This window comes from Gekko japonicus, unplaced genomic scaffold (assembly GCF_001447785.1).
Source record: "Gekko japonicus isolate JY-2015 unplaced genomic scaffold, Gekko_japonicus_V1.1 scaffold259, whole genome shotgun sequence".
Classification (NCBI taxonomy): domain Eukaryota; kingdom Metazoa; phylum Chordata; class Lepidosauria; order Squamata; family Gekkonidae; genus Gekko; species Gekko japonicus.
In genome coordinates this window covers 691,098-714,832 of record NW_015165243.1, presented here as the reverse complement: position 1 = coordinate 714,832, position 23,735 = coordinate 691,098, and the positions used below count along the sequence as shown (strand labels likewise).

Below are 23,735 nucleotides of genomic sequence, written 5' to 3'. Positions count from 1 at the left end.
ATGGTTTGATTGATGTATTCTCGTGGCCAACTCCTTCAGTAGCATAGAGAGTATCAAACTGTGGTTTGGCTGCCAGAGCCCCTGTTGTTTTTAAATCCAATGCAGCTTATAACAATTTCTTTTCTGTGCATACTTATAATGCAGGTGCTTTATAATAGTGTGTTATAAGAAGGAGTCAACGTTGCACACATGCTACAACTTAACATTACTTGTTGAGCAAAGCGTGCCAAATATTTTCCCCTTTCTATCCTGCTACAATTCTTTCATGTATAATAGAAGGCGATGTAATTTGTTATGGTAACCTTATTATTGTGCTAGCATTTTTAAAGTGAAGAATGCCACTGCTTTTCAATTGACCACACATGCATGGTCAGCGGTGAATTAAGAAATAGCATAATACTTGCTTTGTGTATAGCTGATATCCATATTTGAAATGGTTGAATAAGGTTCAGGAAAAAGTAGTTTTAGTTGCTGGGAAAACCATTTTGTCCTCCTGATTGCATAAAGCTGCAAGAGAAATTAAAGACAGGGGGAATAACCAGAACTCCACGTCTCATTTGTGGATGGAAAAAAGTGCCTATACACACAAGACCACACACAAAAGCATGCATATGTGCTAGATGTTCCCTAGTGGTATTCTACTCATTGCTCCATATTTTGATGACCAGGAACACTTGTTCTGTATTGTTTAGGAAGGCATAACAGTGCTAGGACTACTTACAGCTGGGAAAATAAAGTAAGCAAAGTAATGCTGGAGTGGAGCTGGAGGAATGCGTGCTAGGAAATCAACTTCAGTTCCAGTTTATGTCATATTTGAATTGGTGGAGGGAGGTGTTAAAGAGAGCCACATGAGGGAAAACAGCAAGAATAAGATTCTGATATCCTTGGAAACTTCATTAATGTAAAGGCTTATTTAAAAAAACACACTTGACCAATTGAATTTTTAAACTATTGTTATAATGTTGGGTTCATCAAAATATAATTATTTTAATTATTTGTTTCAACTATATACTCATGGTATCCCATTATACCATCATGGAGGTGGCTGGTTTTATTGTCATATTTGTTTTCTGAAAATGACTGGATATTTTCAATAAGATCTCTTCTGTATAACTATTTTGATGGATTCTGCCATGCATTGGTGGCTTTCCAAATATTGCTAGGCCAACCCAGAGACAGTGCTTGTCTCTTTAAACACTAGGAGAACACAGAGGGGATGGCACCATTCTCACCCCACTGTCATTCAGTTTCCCCCCTCTAGTTTCCTATGTGTGTTTACTGTTTACTGCAGAGCATTTAAAGATAAGATCACAGTTTCCTGGTGGAGACTTGCTAAGGTATCTTTCCAAATCTTAAGCAGAGAGTTCCCTCCCCCCTTTAGTACAGGGGTAGAGATAACAAATTTGTAAGTCTTTCAATTGGGGCAGTTGCCATCTCCCCCTCCCCCGTGCCTGTGCTTCAAATGACCTAAGAAGTGGAATAGGTGAAGTTTTTCCTGGCATTCAGCCACAGTTATAGGGAACGTTTCACTTTACAAATTACTGCCTCTTGTGCAGCTGTTAAAGGCACTACAATCCTTGCAGAAAAAAGTTGTCCATCTGATGGCCTAACTACAGGTTAAGTTTTCCTGGCTTGCAGGTGTGTTCGGCGAGCTCTATTAAATGGGGCCAATTCTGATTGGAACAGTGGCAAGCAGACTTGGGGTGGGGGGAGGCTGAGTAGGAAGAAGGGGCTGAACCCGCCAGTGCTGTTTTCCTGACCTGCAATGGCCCTGGGAAGCTGCTTCTCCATTGGAGAACTGACATGTAGGGAAGGGCTATTCCTCAGCTCCCTAGCTGCTGTGATCTTGATTGAAATCAGTCTTCTTGAACACCTGGGAAGCTCAAAGCTTCCAGAACACACATTTGGAATAGGTTGGATAGTGGTCTTCTGTACAAAGCCCATTGAAATAAATTATTTCCTGGTTCTGGGCTACAGGTGACACATAGCTATATATCTGCTTCTGCACATGTCCCCAGAATGTGGATCAAAAAGTCAACATGAGACATATTCAGAGAAACCCCCCCCCCCAAAACCAGGGACAATACCCAGAATCACATAAAGATTTTTTTTAAATGGTGAGGTGGAGTTAATGGCCCTGTGGAGAGGACTGGCCAAATCTCATTTTTGGGGTTGACTGACAACTCAGCGAAGAGAAGGAAGGCAGGCACCACTGAAGGGGAAAGTAGAACGGGGGTAGAAAAAAGCAAAGAGGCGGGGAGTGGAAAAATGTGAGTTTCCTTTGTTTACACCATTTATACTCAGTCTTTCTCCTCAGTGGCGACCCAAATCAACTTACATACTCTACTACATTTTATCCTCACAACAACTCTGTGAGGTCGGTTAGGCAAAGAGTATGGGACTGAGCACCATGGCAGAATGGATATTCAGACCTGGGTCTTCCAGATCCTAGTCTGAAACTCTAACCACTATATCACATAGGCTTTTGTGGGGTGGTTGCTGTTGAACTGCAGCAAGCTGTTGGGCCTAGGCAAGTCACATAAGTTGGGTGGTAGTATGTAGCCCAGTGGTTGCTGGCAGATCTGGCTCCGATGAGTCCTCCTTCAAAAGCCAAAACAGCCCTGGAAAAGACCCTACCCTCTTCCCTGCTTTTTACTGATTGCAACCAAGGCTTGAAGGCTGGTATGACAGACAACATTCACTTCCCTCCCTCAGAGGCAAGATTTTCCCTCCGTTTTTCTTTTTGGTCCATTCACTGACTGAGTAGCCTCGGTAATGTGTATTCATCTGTATAAAATAGTTTTAGCAGTCCCACCCACTGTCAGTAATGGTTATTTTCTCAGCCCAGGACCTGAGGGAAGCTGATTTAACTTAAATGACAGAAAATGGCACTTGAGACACTTTTAAAATTCAAACATAACAGAAGGTTTTATTTAACATCAAAGGGAAAGGTTACGTGAAGTCAGGGGTTGAAAATACTGAAGTAAAATAGTATAAGTACAAACTCATAAGAACACAAGAGAAGCCAATGTTCGATCAGGCCAATGGCCCATCCAGTCCAACACTCTGTCACACAGTGGCCAAAAATACCAGGTGCCATCAGGAGGTCCATCAGTGGGGCTAGGATACTAGAAGCCCTCCCACTGTTACCCCCCCCAAGCACCAAGAAGACAGAGCATCACGTGCCCCAGACTGAGAGTTCCTATCTATACCTTGTGGCTAATAGCCACTGATGGACCTCTGCTCCATATTTTTATCTTAGTCTTATAGATCAGGGTAGTGAGTGTTTCTTGAATTATTCACAGTTACTATAATTTTTTATTTTGAGAGGCTTTTATTCCTGAGTTTTCCCAATCCACTCTAGTTTGCTTTATTTCTATTATAGCAGACTCTTTTGGTGCCCAGAAGGCTGGTGTCCTCTTCCCAGTACTCAAACCCCTTCTCTTGGAACACCAGAAAACTACTTGAGTTTTTAACTGACTTTCAGAGTCTCCACAAGCAGTTTCCAATCACACTAGACCAGGGAATCTCTACTGCTCAGAGATAACTTTTCATGTTTGACTGAGTAGGGATTCTTCTTCTCTCCGTAGAAGATGTATCCCCTTTTCCTTTTTGGCTTGAATGGGAGACTTCTTATTCTACCCAAACCTCCTTGCCAGACTTACCCCCAGTTTGTTGTCTGTGTTCAAAGCTGCCCTCAGCTAATGCTGAGGTGAATAAGTGAATTCTGACTTTGTCAGCACTAAACCCTTGTCTGTTCGGGCTAGTCTAAGACTGTCTCAACACACATCTTGGCTGCGTTCAGACTGGCAGTTTGGCCCGGCAGCCAAATGTTTCAGGAGTGTTTCAGTAGTGGATTAAAGGGGCAGGTTCACACAGGTACATCTTTCAGGTGTTCCCCAGCCATACCCAAGCCGTCTTGTGACGCTTCCCTCCCAAGTTTAAAAAGTACCAGGTGAAAGTGGTAGCAAACCGTGTGGAGAGTGGGTTGATTCCGGTTCCCTGAGTGTGAATGCAAGCGCTGCTAAGGCAGGAACAACCCACAGTCGATAATAGGCGCCTGCTGGCTCCGTGGGCAGGTGCCTATGCACCCATGTGCATAGGCACATGCAGCCAAGCGTGGAAAATGCCGCTAACAGCCCACCAGGGGCAGGCCGACAGTGCGAACGCTCCCTTGCGCTTCCTCCATGGTATCCTCCTGCTTCATTCGCTGCAGTGTGAATGGGAATACCACGAACGGGAATACCACGAACAAGCTGTTCAGGGTCTGTTCCGGGTCTTCTTTGCCATGACTCCCCAGTGCTTCAAACTGCCAGTTCAAACACAGTTAAGGCAGGAATCTGGCTGAATCTCCTCAGCATCCAGCTCTCACAAGATGCCAAAGGATCAGATTGCCTGGAGCAGCCTGTCACTCAAGGCTCTCCAGCTCTGTGAAGTATTAACTCTTCACAGTCCTGTAATTTTAGGTCCAGCACTTTCAAGCATCTTAAAAAGTGCAGTCAATCACATCTGGCAATCGTATTGTGGCAGAGAGGGGATTTGAGCCTGGGTCTCCTAGATTCTAGACTAACACTGTACCCACTACACTACGCTGGCTTTCTAAAGTGGCAGGGGCTAGGAAAAGTGTGAGAAAGGGCCACTTGGGAGTGATAAAAGGGAGAAAAAGTGACAGGACAGGATCAAACAAGGAGAGTAAAGAACTGGGGGGCAGAGAAATTAAGGTCTGTCAGGGGCACGATGGTATTTCCCCTACAAGTCTCATGGGTTCCCACTTGTCAGTCATCTAAAGCCATTACTTCTTGGGTCCTGGCTTGATCTAACCAAAAAATACAGAAATAATTTCCGTTCACATTTTGGGATGATGGTGTCCTTATCCAGAATCCTTAATAAAAAGAAAATCCCTAAATTCCATTAGACTCAGTGTATATCTTTTCACCAGTGTATGGAAGTGAACCGAGCCATTTCAAGAACAGGAAGAAACATGCATCCTGAGATCTAATACATCACTGAAATTGGTCCCCAAATGACTTGCAAAAATTGATTTGCAAAGCTTTTTGTTCAGAACAAGTTTAGCATTTCAAAACCTAGAACAGAATACTGGGTAAACCAGATTTATTCACAGAGCCCCCCCCCCGCATATGCTGCTTCCAAACCAATCATAGATAAATAATATAAATGGACTTATCCTACTGTGGGTTTTTTTGCGCTTTAAATGCCTGTTGCATTCAGTTATTGATTTCTGCTTTTAGAAGTTAAAAATCCCACCTCCTAGCTTTCCAGAAAACTGTCAGAGGATTGTTGGTGTTGTTAATAATTTGACGTGTGTGTTTGAGTCACCAGCGTGTGGTTCTGCAGCCTGTCTGCTGGAAGGGAATGCATATTGGCATTGTATTGTCATTGTGTTTATGCCTCATATGAGCATTAACTGTATTTTAATATTAATACTGGAGTTGAAAGTATGTCCATAGTTATATTATTATTGGGTTATGCTTGCATTTTAAGATTTGGATTTATAATTATGCTCGCAGTGCATTTGCCTTTTCACATCTGCTCTCCATCCTGTGCTGTTGGATTGTGATGTGTGGGATTTAGGCTGTAATGAAGGAACCTGGGTGCTCTTTGATGTTGAGGGCACGTTGTTTAGTTCATATTGGATAGAACCTTTAAAAGTTTTTTTGTGGGAGTTGCACAATTGTCCAGTCATAGCAGCCTTTAAAAGATAGCATTGACATCCTGGTAGCAGAGCTGGGTGTATGTTCAATTATCCAGCAGGGAAAAAACAAAAACAAAAACTCCTTTGCCAATCCTGTGTGAATGAACACATCACCTTTTGAACCAGAGAGGGTGTGGGCAACAGTGGAAAGAACAAAGACAGAAGGATATAAAAGGAAAGAGAGAAGAAAGCAACTGACTTTTGTGAAACTGCATTGGCAAAGTGTTTGGGTGAGATTTATTACTGTTTTGTTACTGTAAAGAAGTGTTAATATGCTTTTCCAGTCTATTTTTCACCATGTTAACTTAAGAGCTGTACTGATTTCCAACTGAACCTCCTGCAGTTGCTAAGGATGGGATTCTTATTAAATGCACATTAGGTTGAGATTCTTAAGCAGCAGGTGCTGGTGGAAACAAACCCTTCATTTCATGTTTCATTTTACTTAATTTCCATTAATGTTGGCTGCTTTACATATGTGCAGGGCTCTAGTCGGGGGGGAGCTCTCAGGTACGGAGCTCCGGAAGAGAACCTCTAGGGGGCGAGGCGGTCACGTGGTAAAGCCCCGCCCCTTCTTTACCCCGCCCTCTGCTTCGATCCTCATTCCGTTTGGGAATGAGGATGAAGCAGGAGGGTAAGTAGCCGGGCCTTCTGACACACTTCCGGTGATGTCAGGGGGTGTGGCCTTCTGTCACTTCCGGTGATGTCAGGGGGCGTGGTATATGCAAATAAGTTATGCTAATGAGTTATGCTAATGAGCTCCGGCAGCTCTTTTTCTACAACAAGACCCCTGCATATGTGTGTATACACACACACACACACACCATGTAACAGAAACTAGCTGGTAAGGTAGCAAAATGTGCTAGAACCTACTGACTTTGGAAAACATACCTGCGTTTTCAAGGCAGTGCTGTGGAAAACAGCCGTTCTGCTATATCCAAAATATACTTTAACTGAAGGTCAAAAATGCAAAAGAATAAAGTAATAAGGGAATGAGAGTCTCAGAGCTATGTATGCAGAGTTTCTTCAAATTCATTGAAATAATAGGCCAGTGTGCCATAAAGGCTAGGCTGCTGGACATGGACTAGCAAGACTCAAATGTGACTTTACATACAACCAAGAAGCAGAGTGGGTGACCTTTGGGGCCTTTATGCTCTGTTAGCCTGACCCACATTACAGGCTTGCAGTCATGATAGTGGAATAACCTATATAAGTGACCACAGGGCCCTTGGAGGAAAGGCAGGATGCAGATATGATATACACACATCATTCAAGATATATGTTTTCTTTGTCTTTAACACTGAGGCTTTTAAAGGAACACTTTGGTATCACCATAAATGAAACAAAAGCAAGAAAATATAGTAGGATAAATGCAACTGTCCTTGAAGTAGCCTTCCTCCAACTTAAGCGGCTCTTTCTTTGAGGGAAGGAATGGGGGTACTGTGCTTTCAGAAGGCAGTGCTGATCTGCTACTTGACCCCAATGGCATTTATGCTGTGGGATCCTGGAGGGTTCCATCTTGTTCCCCATGCTGTTAAACATCTACATAAAACTGCCAGGAGAGATCATCAGGAGATCTAGAGTAAGGTGCCGACTATATCTAGATGACATCCAGCTCTACATATTCTTAACAGCTAAGTCTGTGGAAGTCCTGAACAGGTGCTTGGAGATGGTAATGAAATGGATGAGGGCCAATAAATTGAAGCTCAGTCCAGGCAAGACTGAGGTATTGTTGGTCAAGGACAAAGCTGTTGAAAGACTGAGGGTACTTCTGGATCCTGTCCTACAGCTTGGAGACCCAGAGCTTCTCTTTGGCACATAGTGACTTCCATCAGCTTTTGCTGATAGGCCAGCTATGGCCATTCCTCAAAAAGCATGAGCTAGCCACAGTAATCCACATTCTGTTTATATCCAGGTTAGATTACTGTAATTTGTTTTATGTGAGGCTGCCTTTGAAAATGGTCCAGAAACGTAGCTTGTCCAAAATGCCAGGCTATTGTCAGGGGTGAGATACAGTGCTGAAAGATCTGGACTAGCTGTCCAATTCAAATTCTTTTCTTTAAAGCCTTAAATGGCTTGGAGCCAGGGTACTTGAAGTGCTGCCTCCTCCCATTTTGTCTATCCTGCCAGTTAATATCTGCCTCACAAGCCCTGCTCTCTGATCACTTCCCTTCAGAGGTAAGTGTGTGGCAGGGCTTTTTCAGTAGTGGTACCTGATTTGTGGAATGTTGTTCACCTTGAAGCTCACCTCATTTTTAGGCAGCAGGCCAAAACGTTTCTGTTCACCCAGGCTTTCAGTTAAGGGAATGATCTTTTAACACTATTTTAGCCTGGAAACTGTTATTTTTAAGCTGTCTTGATCTGTTTTTATGAGCTATGTTTTTATTCTGGGCTGGGGCTTTTTGAGTCCTGGGTTTTAACTAATATCTTTTAATGTTTTGTTTTTATTATTTTTATTCTGTAAGCTATCTTGGGCAGGTTCCTGGAGAGGCAGCATGAAAAAAGTTCTAAAATAAATAAACACACACATGGATAAATAATAAATTCATGTCAAGATGCAGCTGTGTAGACAGCAGTATTACATAGACTGAATGAGACCCCACACCCATCTCCTGAGTAAGGAACCTTGCTAGTCTCCCAGTGTGGGACTGCATAGAAGCCATGAAAATAAAAACTGCACAAAAGCCATGAAGATGGAAAAAGCACTTGCTGGTAACTGTTGTTCATTGAGTGGTCTTGTGTACAGAAATATGCCCCTCCCTCCTTTACCCATGGTGAGCTCTTCTTATTTAGCTCTCTTGTAGGGCTCCAGAGGTGAAGGGTGCTTCCCCTCCCTGGTCATTTGTCAATTTTTCTGGGGAAAAAGTCATGGCCTGTGTGTGTACTGTTGCAATGTGTGCCTGCACAGAAGACCACACAATGAACAACAGTTACAGGTAAGTGCAACCCTACAGTCCCCTGGAATTATAGTTCATCTACAGACTACAGAGATCAGTTCCCCTGGAGAAAATGGATGCTTTGGAGGGTAGAGCTTATGGCATTGTACCCCACTGAGGTCCCTGTCCTCCCCAAGCTCTACCTTCCCAAGTTTCCCAACCTGGAGCTGGCAACCCTACTCTACAAATAAAGTGATGGTGGATCAACTTGCCTTGTTAAATCTCGTTTCTCCTGTTTATGCTTAAGATGAAATTTGTTCCTCCTTATATAAGTGTGTATCCACATGTGACATGAATGTTAAAAAAGAGGCATCATTGTAGGAGATCAAAAAAACTCCCCATGCATTTTCCTGATCATTTCAAGTTGGATCCTGTATAGTATGATCAGAGCCGCACTGGCAGAATGGAACTTTCTCTCTTCCTGCTCTTCTCTCCAAATGGGATTGATGGACCCTCAGGAACAGTATGGGATGCAAAGTAGTAGAAGGGAAACCAGCAGAAATCTTGCACTTAAGAACATAAGAGAAGCCATGTCGGATCAGGCCAATGGCCTGTCCAGTCCAACACTAATGTTGCACAGTGCAGAAACCCAGGTGCCATCAGGAGGTCCACCAGCAGGGCCAGAACTCCAGAAGCCCTCCCACTGTTGCCACCCAAGCACCAAGAATACAGAGCATCACTGCCCCATAGTGTCTCATCTATACATTGTGGCTAATAGCCACTGATGGACCTCTGCTCCATATGTTTATCCAATCCCCTCTTTAGTTAAAGAAGTACTTCCGTTTATCTGTTCTAAGCCTACTGCTCATTAATTTTATTGAATGCCCACAAGTTCTTGTATTGTGAGAAACAGAGAAAAGTACTTCTTTCTCTGCCTTCTGTATCCCATGCACAATTTTGTAAACCTTTATCGTCACCCCTCAGTTGTCATTTCTCCAAGCTAAAGAGCCCTAACCTCTTTAACTTTTCTTCATAGGGAAAGTGTTCCATCCCCTTAATAATTTTAGTTGCTCTTTTCTGCAACTTTTCTAATACTATAATATCATTTTTGAGGTGCGATGAACAGGACTGTACATAGTTTCCAAATGAGGCCCACCATAGATTTATACAGGGGCATTATGATACTTGTTGATTTGTTTTCAATCCCCTTCCTAGTAATCCCCAGCATAGCATTTGCCTCTTTTATTGCAGTGACATACTAAGTTGACATTTTCAGTGAGTTATCTACCACAACTCCAAGATCTCTCTGTTGGTCAATTGCCACGAGGTCTGACCCCATCATTGTATGTTTATAGTTAGGATTTTTGACTCCAATATGCCAAAAGAATGCCACCATTGCCTATTACCTGTATTTGCTAGCACTTTGAAATTGTGATGGTTTTAACTGTTTTATCTGTTTTAAAATATTTTGTGTTTTACTATATTTGTATACATGCTCATAAGCCGCCCTGAGCCCGCCTCGGTGGGGAGGATGGGATACAAATCAAACAAATAAAATAAATAAAATAAAATTACTTTGCAGTTGCCCACGATGAACCTAGTTTGGATGCTGACATCCACTCACCCACCCTCAACAGTTCTCTCTGGAGTGCCTCACAGTCCTCCCTGGTTATCACTGCCCTGAACAATTTAGAGTCATCTGCAGACTTAGCCACTTACTTGCTCCCAACTCCAAACCATTAATGAACAAGTTAAAAAAGCACTGGACCTAGTACCGAGCTGTGCAGTACCCTACTGCTTACCGCCTGCCACTGTGAAAACTGCCTGTTTATGCTCACTCTCTATTTCCTGTTAATTAACCAGCTTTTAATCCACAAGACGATTTGTCCCCTTATTCCATGATTGCTGAGTTTCCCAACATGATTTGTACATGATTAGGAACCTTTGATCAGGAACTTTATTAAAAGCTTTCTGAAAGTCTAGGTAAATAACATCTACTGGGTCTCCCTTGTCCACATGCTTGTTCACCCCCTCAAAGAATTCTAAAACATTAGTGAGACAAGACCTTCCTTTACAGAATCCATGCTGATTCTTCCTCAATAGCTTTTGTTAATCAATGTGCCTACTAATTTTATCTTTAATAATACATTTCACCAATTTACCTGGTATAGACATTAGACTGAACAGCCTGTAATATCCCAGATCTCCTCTGGGATCCCTTTTTTTTAAAAAAAAAGTTTGGAGTTACATTAGCTACCTTCCAGTCCTCATGAATGGAGACAGATTTTAGTGATAGATTGCATGTTTTGGCCAGGAGATCCACAGGTTCACCTGGATGTATGCCATCTGGGCCTGGGGATTTGTCATTTTTAAATTTGTCCATCAGTTGTAGGACCTCCTCACTCATCATCTCAATCCAATCAGACTCAGGTCTTTCAACATCCCTCCTTTATTCGGTGGTTCTGGAGTGGGCAAGCACCTCCCATCTTCCACAATGCAGACAGAGGAAAAAATGCATTCAGCTTCTCTGCTATTTCCTCATCATCCTTTAGTAATTCTTTTACCCCTTGGTTATCCAAGGGTGCCACTGCCTCCCTATCTGGTTTTCTGCTTCTAATGTATTTGAAGACATTTTTATTGTTGGTCATTATGTTTTTTGCAATATGTTCCTCATACTCTCTTTTTGCCTGTCTGATCACTGTTTTGCATTTTATTTGCCAAAGCCTGTGTTCCCTTTTAGTTACCTCATGCACACTAGCCTTCCTTCACTTAAAGGAGTCATTACCTTTTACTGCTTCCATTACTTTGTTTGTTTACCATGCAAGCCTTTTTAAATATCTATTCCTACCTTTCCTAACCTATGGTATACATTTTATCTGAGCTTCCAGTACTGTAATTTTAAATAGTGTCCAAGCTTCCCAAAGGGATTTTATTTTCCTTACCATTCCTTTCTGTTTCTTCTTCACAAGCCCCCTCATTTGAGAGAAGTTATTCCTTCTAAAGTGAAATGTGATTGTGTTGGTCTTTTTGGGCAACTCCCTATTTACATAAATGCTAATCAGTCAGTGTTCCCAACTGGTGCTATCATGTTTACATCTCTCACCATGTCCTGAGCATTACATAGGACCAAATACAGGATTGCCTCCTCCCTGATAGGTTCTGTGACCATCTGCTCCATCGCACAGTCATCTAGAAACCCAATCTCTTTCTCCTGACTTGAACACATATTGACCCAATCAATGTGTGGGTAGTTAAAATCACCTATTATGACACATTTCATCTAGCTGCTTCCCTTAATTATTTTGCTGTTTTTAAATCATCCTGTAACCTTTGATCTAGTGTGCAATAACAAATTCACAGAGTTAAGTTTCCTTTTGGGCCCACTATTTCTACCTATAGCTTTTCTGTGAGTGAATCTAGTTCACTTGAACAGAAGAACCATTAGAATCAGCGAAAAGAGGCTTAGAATACAGTTTCTCATTTATTGGCATGTGTTTCTTAAATTTGTTTTCCTCTTTTTTTCTTGTACCAAGACTAATTTCCAGTTTAGAAACTATATAATCAGTGAAATTCTTTTTAAAAAAATAAAGTCATTCACATGTGAAAAAGTTCACAAGGTATTCAGATGGCATTTTGGATCTTTTACACTGCAATAAGTAGAGCTTTCATTTTGTCTTGTATTCTGTGCCAGTACTGAAACACTTGGGGGAGGGGGTTCTGATTAGTTTCTGTACATGATTCAGTTTATTGAATTCTTCTATTTGTAGATTTTCCTGGTTCTTTCTACTAGGTTCTCTGATTTCAGATAATGTGTATTATTTGACTGTGATGAAGTTGCCTGACACATACTATACTACAAATGCCCGCACTCAACCACTGTCCGACTGACTGATCTTTAAAAATAAATAAATGTTGGTGATGAATCCCTGCCTATTGGCTGTTTGGTGCCCAATATGTAAGTGTGTATCTTGCTACTTCTGGATAGTGTCTCTCCTACTCTAGAATTTCCTGGAAATGGAAGAGATATAATGTAAAGAATGATTTCCATAGCAGTCAGAGTGAAGGGAAGAAAGGGTAGTCAAGAGTGGATCATTCTTGTCAGTCTTTTTTCAGTGGAATGGAAACATGGCCCATACTTCACAGGCTGTTCTCCCCATCTGATACTCATGTCAGTGTCTGTCTCTCAAGTTTGACAGTCCAGTGACAAAAGATGAATTGTGTATGGTTTTTATAAATAGTAGGGAATTAAAAAAAATCAGAGGAAGAAATGTGTACAACAACTGTTAACCACTGGATAATTCTGTCCTTTCATTTGTTAACTGTTCTATGTATATATATTTTGTTATAGGTTGATGCCTTGAGATTACGTTTAGAAGAGAAAGAAAGTTTCCTTAATAAAAAAACCAAACAACTGCAAGACCTCACAGAAGAAAAGGGAACTTTGGCTGGAGAAATTCGAGATATGAAAGACATGTTAGAAGTCAAAGAAAGAAAAATTAATGTTCTTCAAAAAAAGGTAAGAGTCATAAAGGGCTCTTTTTTTAACCAGTGGTACTAAGCAATGTTTTGGGAATATGAATAAAATCTGGTTTCTTACTCACTGTTTCTTTGCAATTTTGCCATTCCTGGTTCATTTTTTCCATTACTATTGGCAGAGACAAGAGATTACACTGCCATTTGATGATGTTGTAAAGCTACTCAAACCCAAAATCTGAGATAGACTTTTTCAGGCATTGCATTTTCTAAGGGGAAGGGCCCCCCCCCCAAAAAAATGAAAGGTTGCTAGCTTCCCTTCTACCTTTCCCTTCTTATCAGCTTTCTGCTAGTAGGTTTAGAGCAAATCTGGGGAAAACATGTGGAAGGGCAGACTATTTATTAACTAGGTTACAGTTGTATTGTAGCTAGCTGCCTCTGTTGCTTAATCTGACAACTGAACAAACTAGCTCTAAAAGGCCCCCAAAGCACTGCAATTTCATGACGCTTGTCTGTATTGAGGAAACTTAGACTTTGAACTGGAAGATTTGGTGATCAAAACTGCATAATCAATGGATTTGTTCCACTGAGTACATTATTGAGTGCTAATCCCTAAATATGATGTGTGAGAATGATTTTTATAATTTAAATGGGACCATATAATGTTATGAGAGCATTCCAGGCATTTTTGTTCATTTAGATGCTGACTGCCATGTATAATCGCATTGTATCAGTTGGGGTTAGACACCCCCCCTCTCATTAAACCGTGACATTGAATTTGTAGTAAAGAGTACCACCTCCATGTTAAAAATTGTCCCTGAAGGAATGCCAATGGATTCCTCTGAATGTTTTCTGTGATATTTGAGTCAAAAGTGTGCTCAGTAAATGGCTGGAGAAATATATTTAAGCTATATGTAGTGGTCCATGATGAAGATGTTTGTTTGAGGACTTGCTCAGTTTTCTGGACTGAATTTCATCATAGAAAGCTCAGATTAACTTATGTTTTCACTCACATGTTCAAGTACAATTTTTCTGCAAATGTAATGGTTTTAAATTTTATAGCGAGGATAAATGATCAGAAAAGTATTTTTTTTTTAAAAAAACAAACCTCTCAGGTTATGACTGTAGTTTCCTATGTGGCCTTCAGGAGTGCATGATTTATTTCCAACAGATGGTGTGATAAATTCATTCACAGATGATTTATCTGAAGAAAGTTTTAACTGAAACATTATCCTCTTTTCCCTCCAATTGTTTAAGTAAATTCGTATCATTATACTATAAAGAAAACGTCCATTGTTTATTTTTCTTAGGTCTGGTGTGCAGTCCCCGAGTTATATGTTCACTAGATTTCCATTTGAACTGCAGACTTTTCTAAGTAACATGAAAAAAAAAATTTGTCTCGTTACTAAGCCCATCAGCCTTTAGACTGATTATAGAACATGCCTTCCTTTCTGAAAGCTGTTTTCTCTTAGCTTTATCCAGAGGGCTGTCTTAACCTTTCCACAGCACCCAGTAAATAATTCTGTCCTTTAGTCACGTGCTACAGAGGATTCCTTGTCTATTTAATTTTATCACATACATTTTGGAAGTTCTACTATATCCCAGTCATAATCATACAAGGACTTCTGCTTTGGTTATGGTACTGTTTTTAAAAGATACCCAATAAGACATTTTCTGATAGCAACTAATTTTGGCAATGAATAATTGTTATTCTGAATATGTTACTTTCTTAAGACGAGCTAGTAATGCTTTGCCCTTATATTGAGTTTTCTGGCTAGTTCTTCCCAACCTTTTAAACTTGGTATCTTCAACTTGGTAAAAACCATGATAATGATCTATCTTCTTTTAACAGGCAGACAGTTCTATTCAGTGGAAGGAAGGAAGCATAGGTCAGTTATGGCTCAGCTAATGACAGAGCCTAGAAACTAGTTTGAAATATATTTGAGGCAAATGACTTACTGAAATATTCCCATCCCCATGACACATGCCCTACTAAGAGCACGCATGCTTGCTTTGTCTGGGCTTTCTTTTCACACTCACTGAAGCTTATTTACTTTTGGCTGAGTTAAAAAAAAATGTTGAACAACAGTTCTCCGTCTAGGAAACTTATTAGAGTTGAGCAAGATGCGCCAGTAGGTGTCTGTGCAGAGAGCTGACAACAGAAAAAAAGTGTGCAAAATAGAGTTGCCAAACTCAAGGCAGGACCTGGCGGTTTCTTGGACTGTCCAGATGACAGAAATCAATTTCCCCAGGGGAAAAATGGTTGCTTTGGAGGGTGAACTCTATGGCATTATACCCTGCTGAGGTCCCTCCCTTTCCCAAACCCCACCGTCCTCAGGCTCAACCCCCAAATGTCCAGGAATTTTCCCAATCTAGAATTGGCTACCCTAGGGCAAAATCCCCCAAAGACTCTTGGTAATTGAGCCGCTCCTCATAAGCTATTATCCAACAGGTCACAGGTCAGAGAAGCTGCCAGGCTTTGAGAGCTTTTGTAATCCCTGAGTTTGGCTGAACATCCATTAAAAAGTTCCCCAACCCAAATAAACTGAAACTTTGGGCAGAGGCTTTTGCTTTTTAGAGGAGGAGGAGGAGGAGGAGGAGGAGGAGGATTGGATTTATATCCCACCCTTCATTTGGTCTCAAAGCAGTTTACAATCTCCTTTCCCTTTTCCTCCCCACAACACTCACCCTGTGAGATAGGTGGTCCTGAGAGAGCTCTTTCAAGAACTGCTCTTTAAGAACAGCTCTGACAGAACTATGGCTTGCCCAAGGTCATTCAGCAGCTGCAAGTGGAGGAGTGGGGAATCAAACCCAGTTCTCCCAGATTAGAGTCCACGCCCCTAACCATTACACCAAACTAGCTCCAGAGCGAAAAAATGTGGACAGTATTTTTCTGGCAATTTGGAACCATATTAATGCTCCTGGTAAGTACCTGAAGGCCAGTCTTGTATAGTGGTTAGAATGTCAGCCTAGAAGTTGAGAGACCAAGATTCGAATCCCCACTCTGCCATGGAAGCTAACTGGGTGGATTTAGCCCAATCATACTGTTTCAGTCTAACCTACCTCACAAGATTGTTAGGAGTATAGAGAAGAACAATATAAGCCACTTTTGGTCTCCGCAGGGGAGAAAGGGAGAGTACAAGTGAAGTAAATAAATAAATGGAGAGCCTTTGTTTTGGGTTACCATTTGGGATATTTTAAGATCATTTTACGTGTTTCGGGGCACATTCAGGATACCTTTTAATTTCTTCAGATTTAACTGAATATGTTAATTTCTTGTAACAAAGTATTTGGACATAGGTGTGAAAATGAGCCAACTGTCCCTTTTTTGCAGAGAGTTTAGTTTTTTTAACAAACAGAAGAACATGAATGTTATTACCCCTGGAGTTTGGGACAAAAACATACTCTCTTTGAATGGGTTATTTCCGTATTTATTTATTCGATTTATATCCCGCCCTCCTTGCATAGCAGGCTCAGGGCGGCTTACAGAGGGTTAAAATACGTTAAAACACAGATGCATTGAAAAAATGCAATAACATAGTATGCAACAAATACTTAATAGAAAACAGAGAGTGAGTATAAATGGGCAATTTTCTCAGTGGAGGGTGGTAAGCAGTGGGGTACCGCAGGGATCAGTACTTGGTCCACTGCTTTTTAACTTGTTCATTTGGAGATGGGAGTAAGCAGTGAAGTGGCTAAATTTGCGGATGATACGAAGTTGTTCAGGGTGGTGAAAACGAGTGAGGATTGTGAGGCACTCCAAAGGGATCTGTCAAGGATGGGCGAGTGGGCGTCAACATGGCAAAGGGGGTTCAATGTGGCCAAGTGCAAGGCGATGCACATTGGAGCCAAAAATCCTAAATATAAATACACATTGATGGGTAGAGACTGATGGCAGAGACTGATCAAGAGAAAGATCTTGGAGTTGTAGTAGATAACTCACTGAAAATGTCGAGACAGTGTGTGGCTGCAATAAAGAAGGCCAATGCTATGCTGGGGATTATTAGGAAGGGTATTGAAAAAAGATCAGCCAATATCATAATGCCCCTATATAAATCAATGGTGCGACCTCATTTGGAATACTGTGTGCAGTTCTGGTCACCACACCTTAAAAAGGATATTATAGCTTTGGAAAAAGTGGAGAAAAGGGCAACTCGAATGATAAAAGGGTTGGAACACTTTCCCTATGAGGAAAGGTTAAGGCGCTTAGGGCTCTTTAGCTTGGAGAAAAGACGACTGAGGGGTGACATGATCGAGGTTTATAAGATTATGCATGGGAAAGAGCAGGTAAAGAAAGAGGTACTTTTCTCCCTTTCTCACAATACAAGAACTCGTGGGCACTCCATGAAACTGCAGAGCGGTCGGGTTAGAACGGATAAAAGGAAGTACTTCTTCACCCAAAGAGTGATTAACACATGGAATTCACTGCCACAGGAAGTGGTGGCGGCTACAAGCATGGACGGCTTCAAAAGGGAATTAGATAAGCATATGGAGCAGAGGTCCATCAGTGGCTATTAGCCACAAGGTATAGATAGGGGCTCTGGGGCAAGTGATGCTCTGTCTTCTTGGTGCTTGGGGGGGTCAACAGTGGGAGGGCTTCTAATGTCCTGGCCCCACTGGTGGACCTCCTGATGGCACTGGTATTTCTGGCCACTGTGTGATACAGAGTGTTGGGCTGGATGGGCCTTTGGCCTGATCCAACATTGGCATCTCTTATGTTCTTAGGTTCTTAAATGGCAATCATAAATATGTGTGAATACCTTTAATAAGATAAAATGCTGATGGCTGTAGCATCCCATAAGGTCAAATTACGCTGGCTGTTGTTATTCAGGTTAACAAAGAGGGCCTTAACAGTTCAGATGTTAACTGTTCAGATGTTATCAGTATATAGTCAGTGGCGGCTCCTAATCGAAGGCCTGGTGGAAGAGCTCCGTTTTATAGGCCCTACGGAACTGTAACACGTCCTGCAGGGCCCTGATGTCTTCCGGGAGCTCATTCCACCAGTAGGGAGCCACCACTGAGAAGGCCCTAGCCCTGGTAGAGTCCAATCTAGCATCTTTCAGATCAGGGAGAGTTAAACCCTGACCTTAGTGCTCTCTGGGGAACATGTGGGGAAAGGCGGTCCTTCAGGTAGGCAGGCCCCTGACCATATAGGGCTTTAAAGGTCAAAACCAGCACCTTGAAGTGAATCCTGTATGCTATTGGCAGCCAGTGCAATCTGTGAGTTGAATCTGTTCTGTCATAGGGAGGCTTTCTTCATTTGTGGAAATGTTTTTCTATTGGAAGACGATTCCTAACATAACATAAGAACATAAGAGATGCCAATGTTGGATTTTAATGATTTCAGGAGATCCACAAGTTCACATTTGAGTTCTTTCAGAACTCTCGGATGTATGCCATCTGGGCCTGGTGATTTATCCGTTTTTGTCTATCAGTTTTAGGACCTCCTCTGTCACGGCAGGACCAGGGGGCGTGACGCAAGCAAGCAAAAGTCCAGAAGCAGTCCGAGGTCAAGCCGAGCAAATCAAGCAGCAAGGTTCAAACAGGTTTAAATCACAGTCCAAAAGCAGGGTCAGACATACCAGAGTTTCAAGTCCATAAATCACAACGATACCAGAGGAGTCAGAGATGAACGCAGAGTCAACGAAGCCGAGGGTCAAAAGCCGAGGATCAAGCCGATAATAATTCCACAAGGTCTGGAGCAGAGATGCAAGGATTCAGGTCCTGACAAACGACGTTTGCCAGCACAAATGACTGCCGGCAACAGACTTGCAGATATACAGTGCTAGCTAATCAACTCATTAGCTAGCCAGGAGTGAGGTCAGGATCCTGTCAATATTCAGGGCTAAGAGATCTTCTGTCATGCATGCGTGCATTCTGTCTTCGCTCTCTCAGCTGCTGTCTCCGTACATTCCGGAGCCTGGTTACAGGTGGTGGTGAGTCTGATGACGAATTACTGGGATGCAGCAGAGACTGATCCCTTGCAGGTGTTCCCTGGGAGGCTCTATCCTCCTCACCACTTAGATAGCTTTCAGCTACAGGATGCCTCTCTGCTGCAGTATTGTCCTCAGGAGCCTGTAAGTCCACAGGCTCCTGGCTGGCAGGTGCCTCCTCAGGGGCATCAGCAAGGGCAGACATGACATCAGCAGGGGCAGGCATGACAGTTCCTGTGCGTTCCTGGACAAAAATAGCCTGGTTTTTTATTTGTCTATCAGTTTTAGGACCTCCTCTCTCGTCACCTCAATCTGACTCAGGTCTTTCAACACCCCTCCCGAAATCAGTGGTTCTGCAGTGGGCAAGCACTTCTCATCTTCCACAGTGAAGACAGAGGCAAAAAATGCATTTAGCTTCTCAGCCATTTTTCCTATACCTATTTGTGCCTTTCCTAACCTGCAGAATATATATATCAGGTTCTAGGATCGTAGTTTTAAATAGTTTCCAAGCTTCCCCAATGGTTTTGACCCTTTCTACTTTTCCTTTCAGTTTTCTCCCCACATGTCCCCTCATATCAGAGAAGTTACCCCTTTTAAAGTTAAAAGTGGTTGTGTGAGTCTTTTTGGCCAATTCCCTATTTATACAAATGTTGAACTCAACAACATTATGATCACTGTTCCCAAGCGGTGCAATCACTTTTACATCTCTCACCAGGTCTTGAGTGTTACTTAGAACCAAATCAAGGATCGCCTCTCCCCTGGTAGGTTGCTGACTTACTGAAGTACATTCATTGGATCCACATAGGCTTGCCAGCCTCCAGGTGGGACCTGGAGTTCTCCTGGAATTGAAACTGATCTCCAGACCACAGACATAAATTCTCCTGGAGAAAATGGCTGCTTTGGAAATGGTTGTGGCACTATACCACGCTGAGGTCCCTTCCCTTCCCCAAGTCCACTCTTCCTAGGCTCCCCCCCCACATCTCCAGGGAGTTCCCCGCCCAGAGTTGGCAACTCTAGATTCATGTTTTGCTGCTGTGGAATAACAATTGTTAGAAGTCGGATTTAAAATTGCATATTGCAAAATTTTGATTGGATTTTGACATCAGAATTGCATTTTAGTGTCATGAACAAGTTTGGTGTAGTGGTTAAGTGCGTGGACTCTAATCTTGGAGAATCGGGTTTGATTCCCCACTCCTCCATTTGCAGCTGCTGAATGACCTTTGACAAGCCATAGTTTTGTCAGAGCTGTTCTTGAAAGAGCTCTCTCAGCCCCACCTACCTCACAGGGTTTCTGTTGTGGGGAGGGAAAGGGAAAGGAGTTTATAAGCCGCTCTGAGACTCTGAGTGAAGGGCGGGGTTTAAATTTCTTCTTCTCCATCTCCTCCTCCTCCTCCTCCTGTATAACCTGGGTATTTTTAAGCTTCATCTATATATCTAATAGCGAAGGTGCCCCCTGGTGTGCGGATACCTAAATCAGCGCATCGGGGGCACCTGGGGGGGAGGGAGATTTTCGTGCACACTTGGTACGGTCCCCAGGTCTGCACAAAAATCTGAAAAGTTAAAAAAAATATTGGGGGGATAGTTAAATCCCCCCAAAAGTGACAGAGCGTCCCCTGCGCATGTGCAGGGAATGCTCTGCAGCTGGTTTCGCCGGGGTGGCTGGGGCAGCGACGCTCGGGCAGCTTCACCGCTGCCGCCGCCTCGGAGCCGGGCGGGGGGGGAGAGCGGCGAGGCCCCGCGGCTATAAGTAGACGGAGGAACCGGCTATAGCGGAGGAGAGCTTACCTGCTCCTGCTGGTTTCTCGCCTGCCGAGTTTGGCGCTCCCCCCCCCGCGAGTTTCGCGGGTCTTCTTTCTTGTATTTGCCTATTTAGCATTAAAATAGAGATCTTCCAGCAGCTTTGTGTCACTTTCACTGAGGAAAACAGGATATAATTTTTAATTTTTTTTCAAAGTATCTTTATTATTATTACTGTATTTTGTTCTTCAGTGTTTTATACTTAAAACTTTTTATGGGGAAAAAATCCTTTCTTTGGCCTCAATTGTTATTTCTGTGGCCTAGAGGTGAAATCTTCTTGAGGCATTGCCTGCTGACCTACTCACAATGCTGTCTGTCTCAGTGTGACAGAGGATCCCAAGGCCCAGCACAGGAATGATTTTCAAAGGAAGTTTTTCTGAACCTGATAACATTTTTAATGTTTGTTGATTTATTGGTCTTTTATGTATTTCAGTATTTATAGAACCATGATATATCCTTAGTTTTTCCATTCAGTATTAAAAAGTGTATATAGGAAATTTTGTTATAGGAAATTTCTGAAAGAAGATTATATAAGGTTGGACTTTTTCTGAGCCTAAGAAGTTCGTGGAAATAGCTGTAGGCAAATTTTGTTTTCTAGAGGATAGGAATGTGATAATAAAAAAGGATTTAAAACTTACTCACTTTCACCTACAAAGCTTTCCATGTAAAATTATTACAGTTCACATATTTAATGACTGGAGGCTCATAACTAATGGTGCGATATGACATACTGCCCTAACAAGCTAATTAGGGTTAGCAGTGGGTGTCAGTAAAACTGTAGCTATAGTGAAATGTTGGGAGATATTATTGAAGCCTTGCACATTTGGTGATACTGTTCTGCTTAGATTAAAAGTATGTGAGTGAATGAATGAATAAATGATATTTATTTTCGGTCAAAGACCATTTATCAAAATAATACATATTCATTAAATACAAGTAAATTAGCTTTCAGTTCCAAAAATATATATTTATACATATAACCTTAAAACCATTAAAATATTAAAAAATATAAAAGTTTAAAAGTATGTGCTTTTACTTTGAAATCATTGGTATTCTGAAGTCTGCAACATTTTCTGATTTTAAAAAATGTGTAGTTCTTAAATTTGGGATAAACCACTGTAAAGTGTACAGCAATACTTATATGGGAGGCATCAGCATGGAGGCTTCTTTGCACCTTGGCTTCCTGACTCTAATGGTGTCCACACAAATTCATCCTCTACTTGTCCATTTTCAAGGATTTCCCTGTCTTCAGTAGATTATTTGTCAAACCTGGTTTGGTATAGTCTCTGTAGAAAGAACATAGCCACGGTCCCATTGGTCCCCCAGGGGAGGGACCAGGAGCCTAGGCCCCATTATTCTTCCAGAATCAAGCTCTGGGGTATTCGCTGGCCCCTGGTGGCGGTCAGCAGACACGACAGTAAGATGTCTAGACAGGAAAGTGTGTATTTTCAAAGGTCACACATATATTGGCACCATTCCCCCCCCCAGTTCCTGATAGCTGCCATTTTCTGTGCCCACCACTAGAGGTGGTGGGCACAGAAAATCAGTCATTGCTATACCATTATTATGATGTGTTGTCATGATGTACTAGCTTTCATTCCCAGCTTTCTTAAAAAAAGAAGAAGTGATTATGCTATTTCTTATGGAGTTATAGAAAGGTGGTTTCTCCTAATATCTCTGCAGGAAAAGGACTATAGAGACTTTTAAAAAGAATGCCGTGAATTCACCTTGAGCAAAGAGGAAAGGCCAGGTATAAGAGAAGAGAAGAGATTGGATTTATACCCCGCCCTTCACTACCCAAAGGTGTCTCAGAGCGGCTTACAAACTCCTTCCCCTTCCCCTCCCCACAACAGACACCCTGTGAGGTAGGTGGGGCTGAGAGAGCTCTTGACAGAAACTGCTCTTTTTCAAGAACAGCTCTTATCAGAACTACGGATTGCCCAAGGTCATCCAGCCAGGTGCAAGTAGAGGAGTGGGGAATCAAACCCGGTTCTCCCAGATTAGAGTCTGCGCACTTAACCACTACACCAAACTGGTATAAACATTTTAATAAATAAGTAATAAATATAAATCCAGATGGACTGATGGTACTGTATTATAGCACAATATATATGGTGGCACTCAGGGGTCTTTTCGTAGAAAAAGAGCTGTAGGAGCTCATTAGCATAACGCATTAGCATAACTCATTAGCATATGCCACACCCCCTGACATCACCGGAAGTGTGTCAGAAGGCAGCATCCACCACTCAGGTCTTTCCCATCTCCTTTTAACAGTTAAGAGAGGGTCGGAGAAAGACAAAGAGAGAGAGATGGGGTGGGGAGAAACAGAGAAAAAGGGACAGACAGAGAAAGATGGGGGGCAGAGAGGGTGGGGAAGAGAGAGATAGACAGTGAAAGAGAGAGAGAGAGACCAACAGACAGACAGAGGGGCAAGAGAGAAATACAGAAAGAGAGAGGAACAGAGAGGAAGGGAAGAAAGAGAGAAAGACAGTGAGTGAGAGACAGGGGAAAAGAGAAAGAGAGAGCACTCATGTCCTTTCCACCACAACCCTCGCGCGCTGCTGCCCACACGCACACACACACCGGGCTGTGTCCAATGTTCCCTCTGAGCTGTGGAGTCCTGTGAGCAAAGATTCCACTTTGTGAGCTACTGGCATTAAAGTTCTGAGCAAGTGATTTAGCTACTGCATCAATTACTTTGCTCTGGAGCCCTCCTTCCTGAGCTAAGACAAAAATGTGTGAGCTGGAGGCTCAAAAACTGTGAGCTAGCTCACACTAACTCAGCTTAGAGGGAACACTGGCTGTGTCACCAAGGGGGGATGAAGGACATGCATGGCCTCCCCACCCCACATGCTATGCATACATAAACACACACACCCTCCTGCCTATCTCCCATGGTGCTGGCCGCGGCAAACCCAGGAGGGCTGCTGGACAGCATTGCCAAGG

General features: G+C 42.4%; 1 protein-coding gene across 1 annotated transcript in view; it reads left to right on the top strand.

Moving 5' to 3' along the window:
- ERC2 (ELKS/RAB6-interacting/CAST family member 2) overlaps nucleotides 1–23,735 on the top strand; it is a 654,659-nt gene that overhangs the window by 289,770 nt on the left and 341,154 nt on the right. Inside the window, exon 6 of the mRNA XM_015410044.1 lies at nucleotides 12,935–13,102. Coding sequence (XP_015265530.1) covers nucleotides 12,935–13,102 — 168 coding nt within the window. The remainder of the gene's footprint in view (nucleotides 1–12,934; nucleotides 13,103–23,735) is intronic.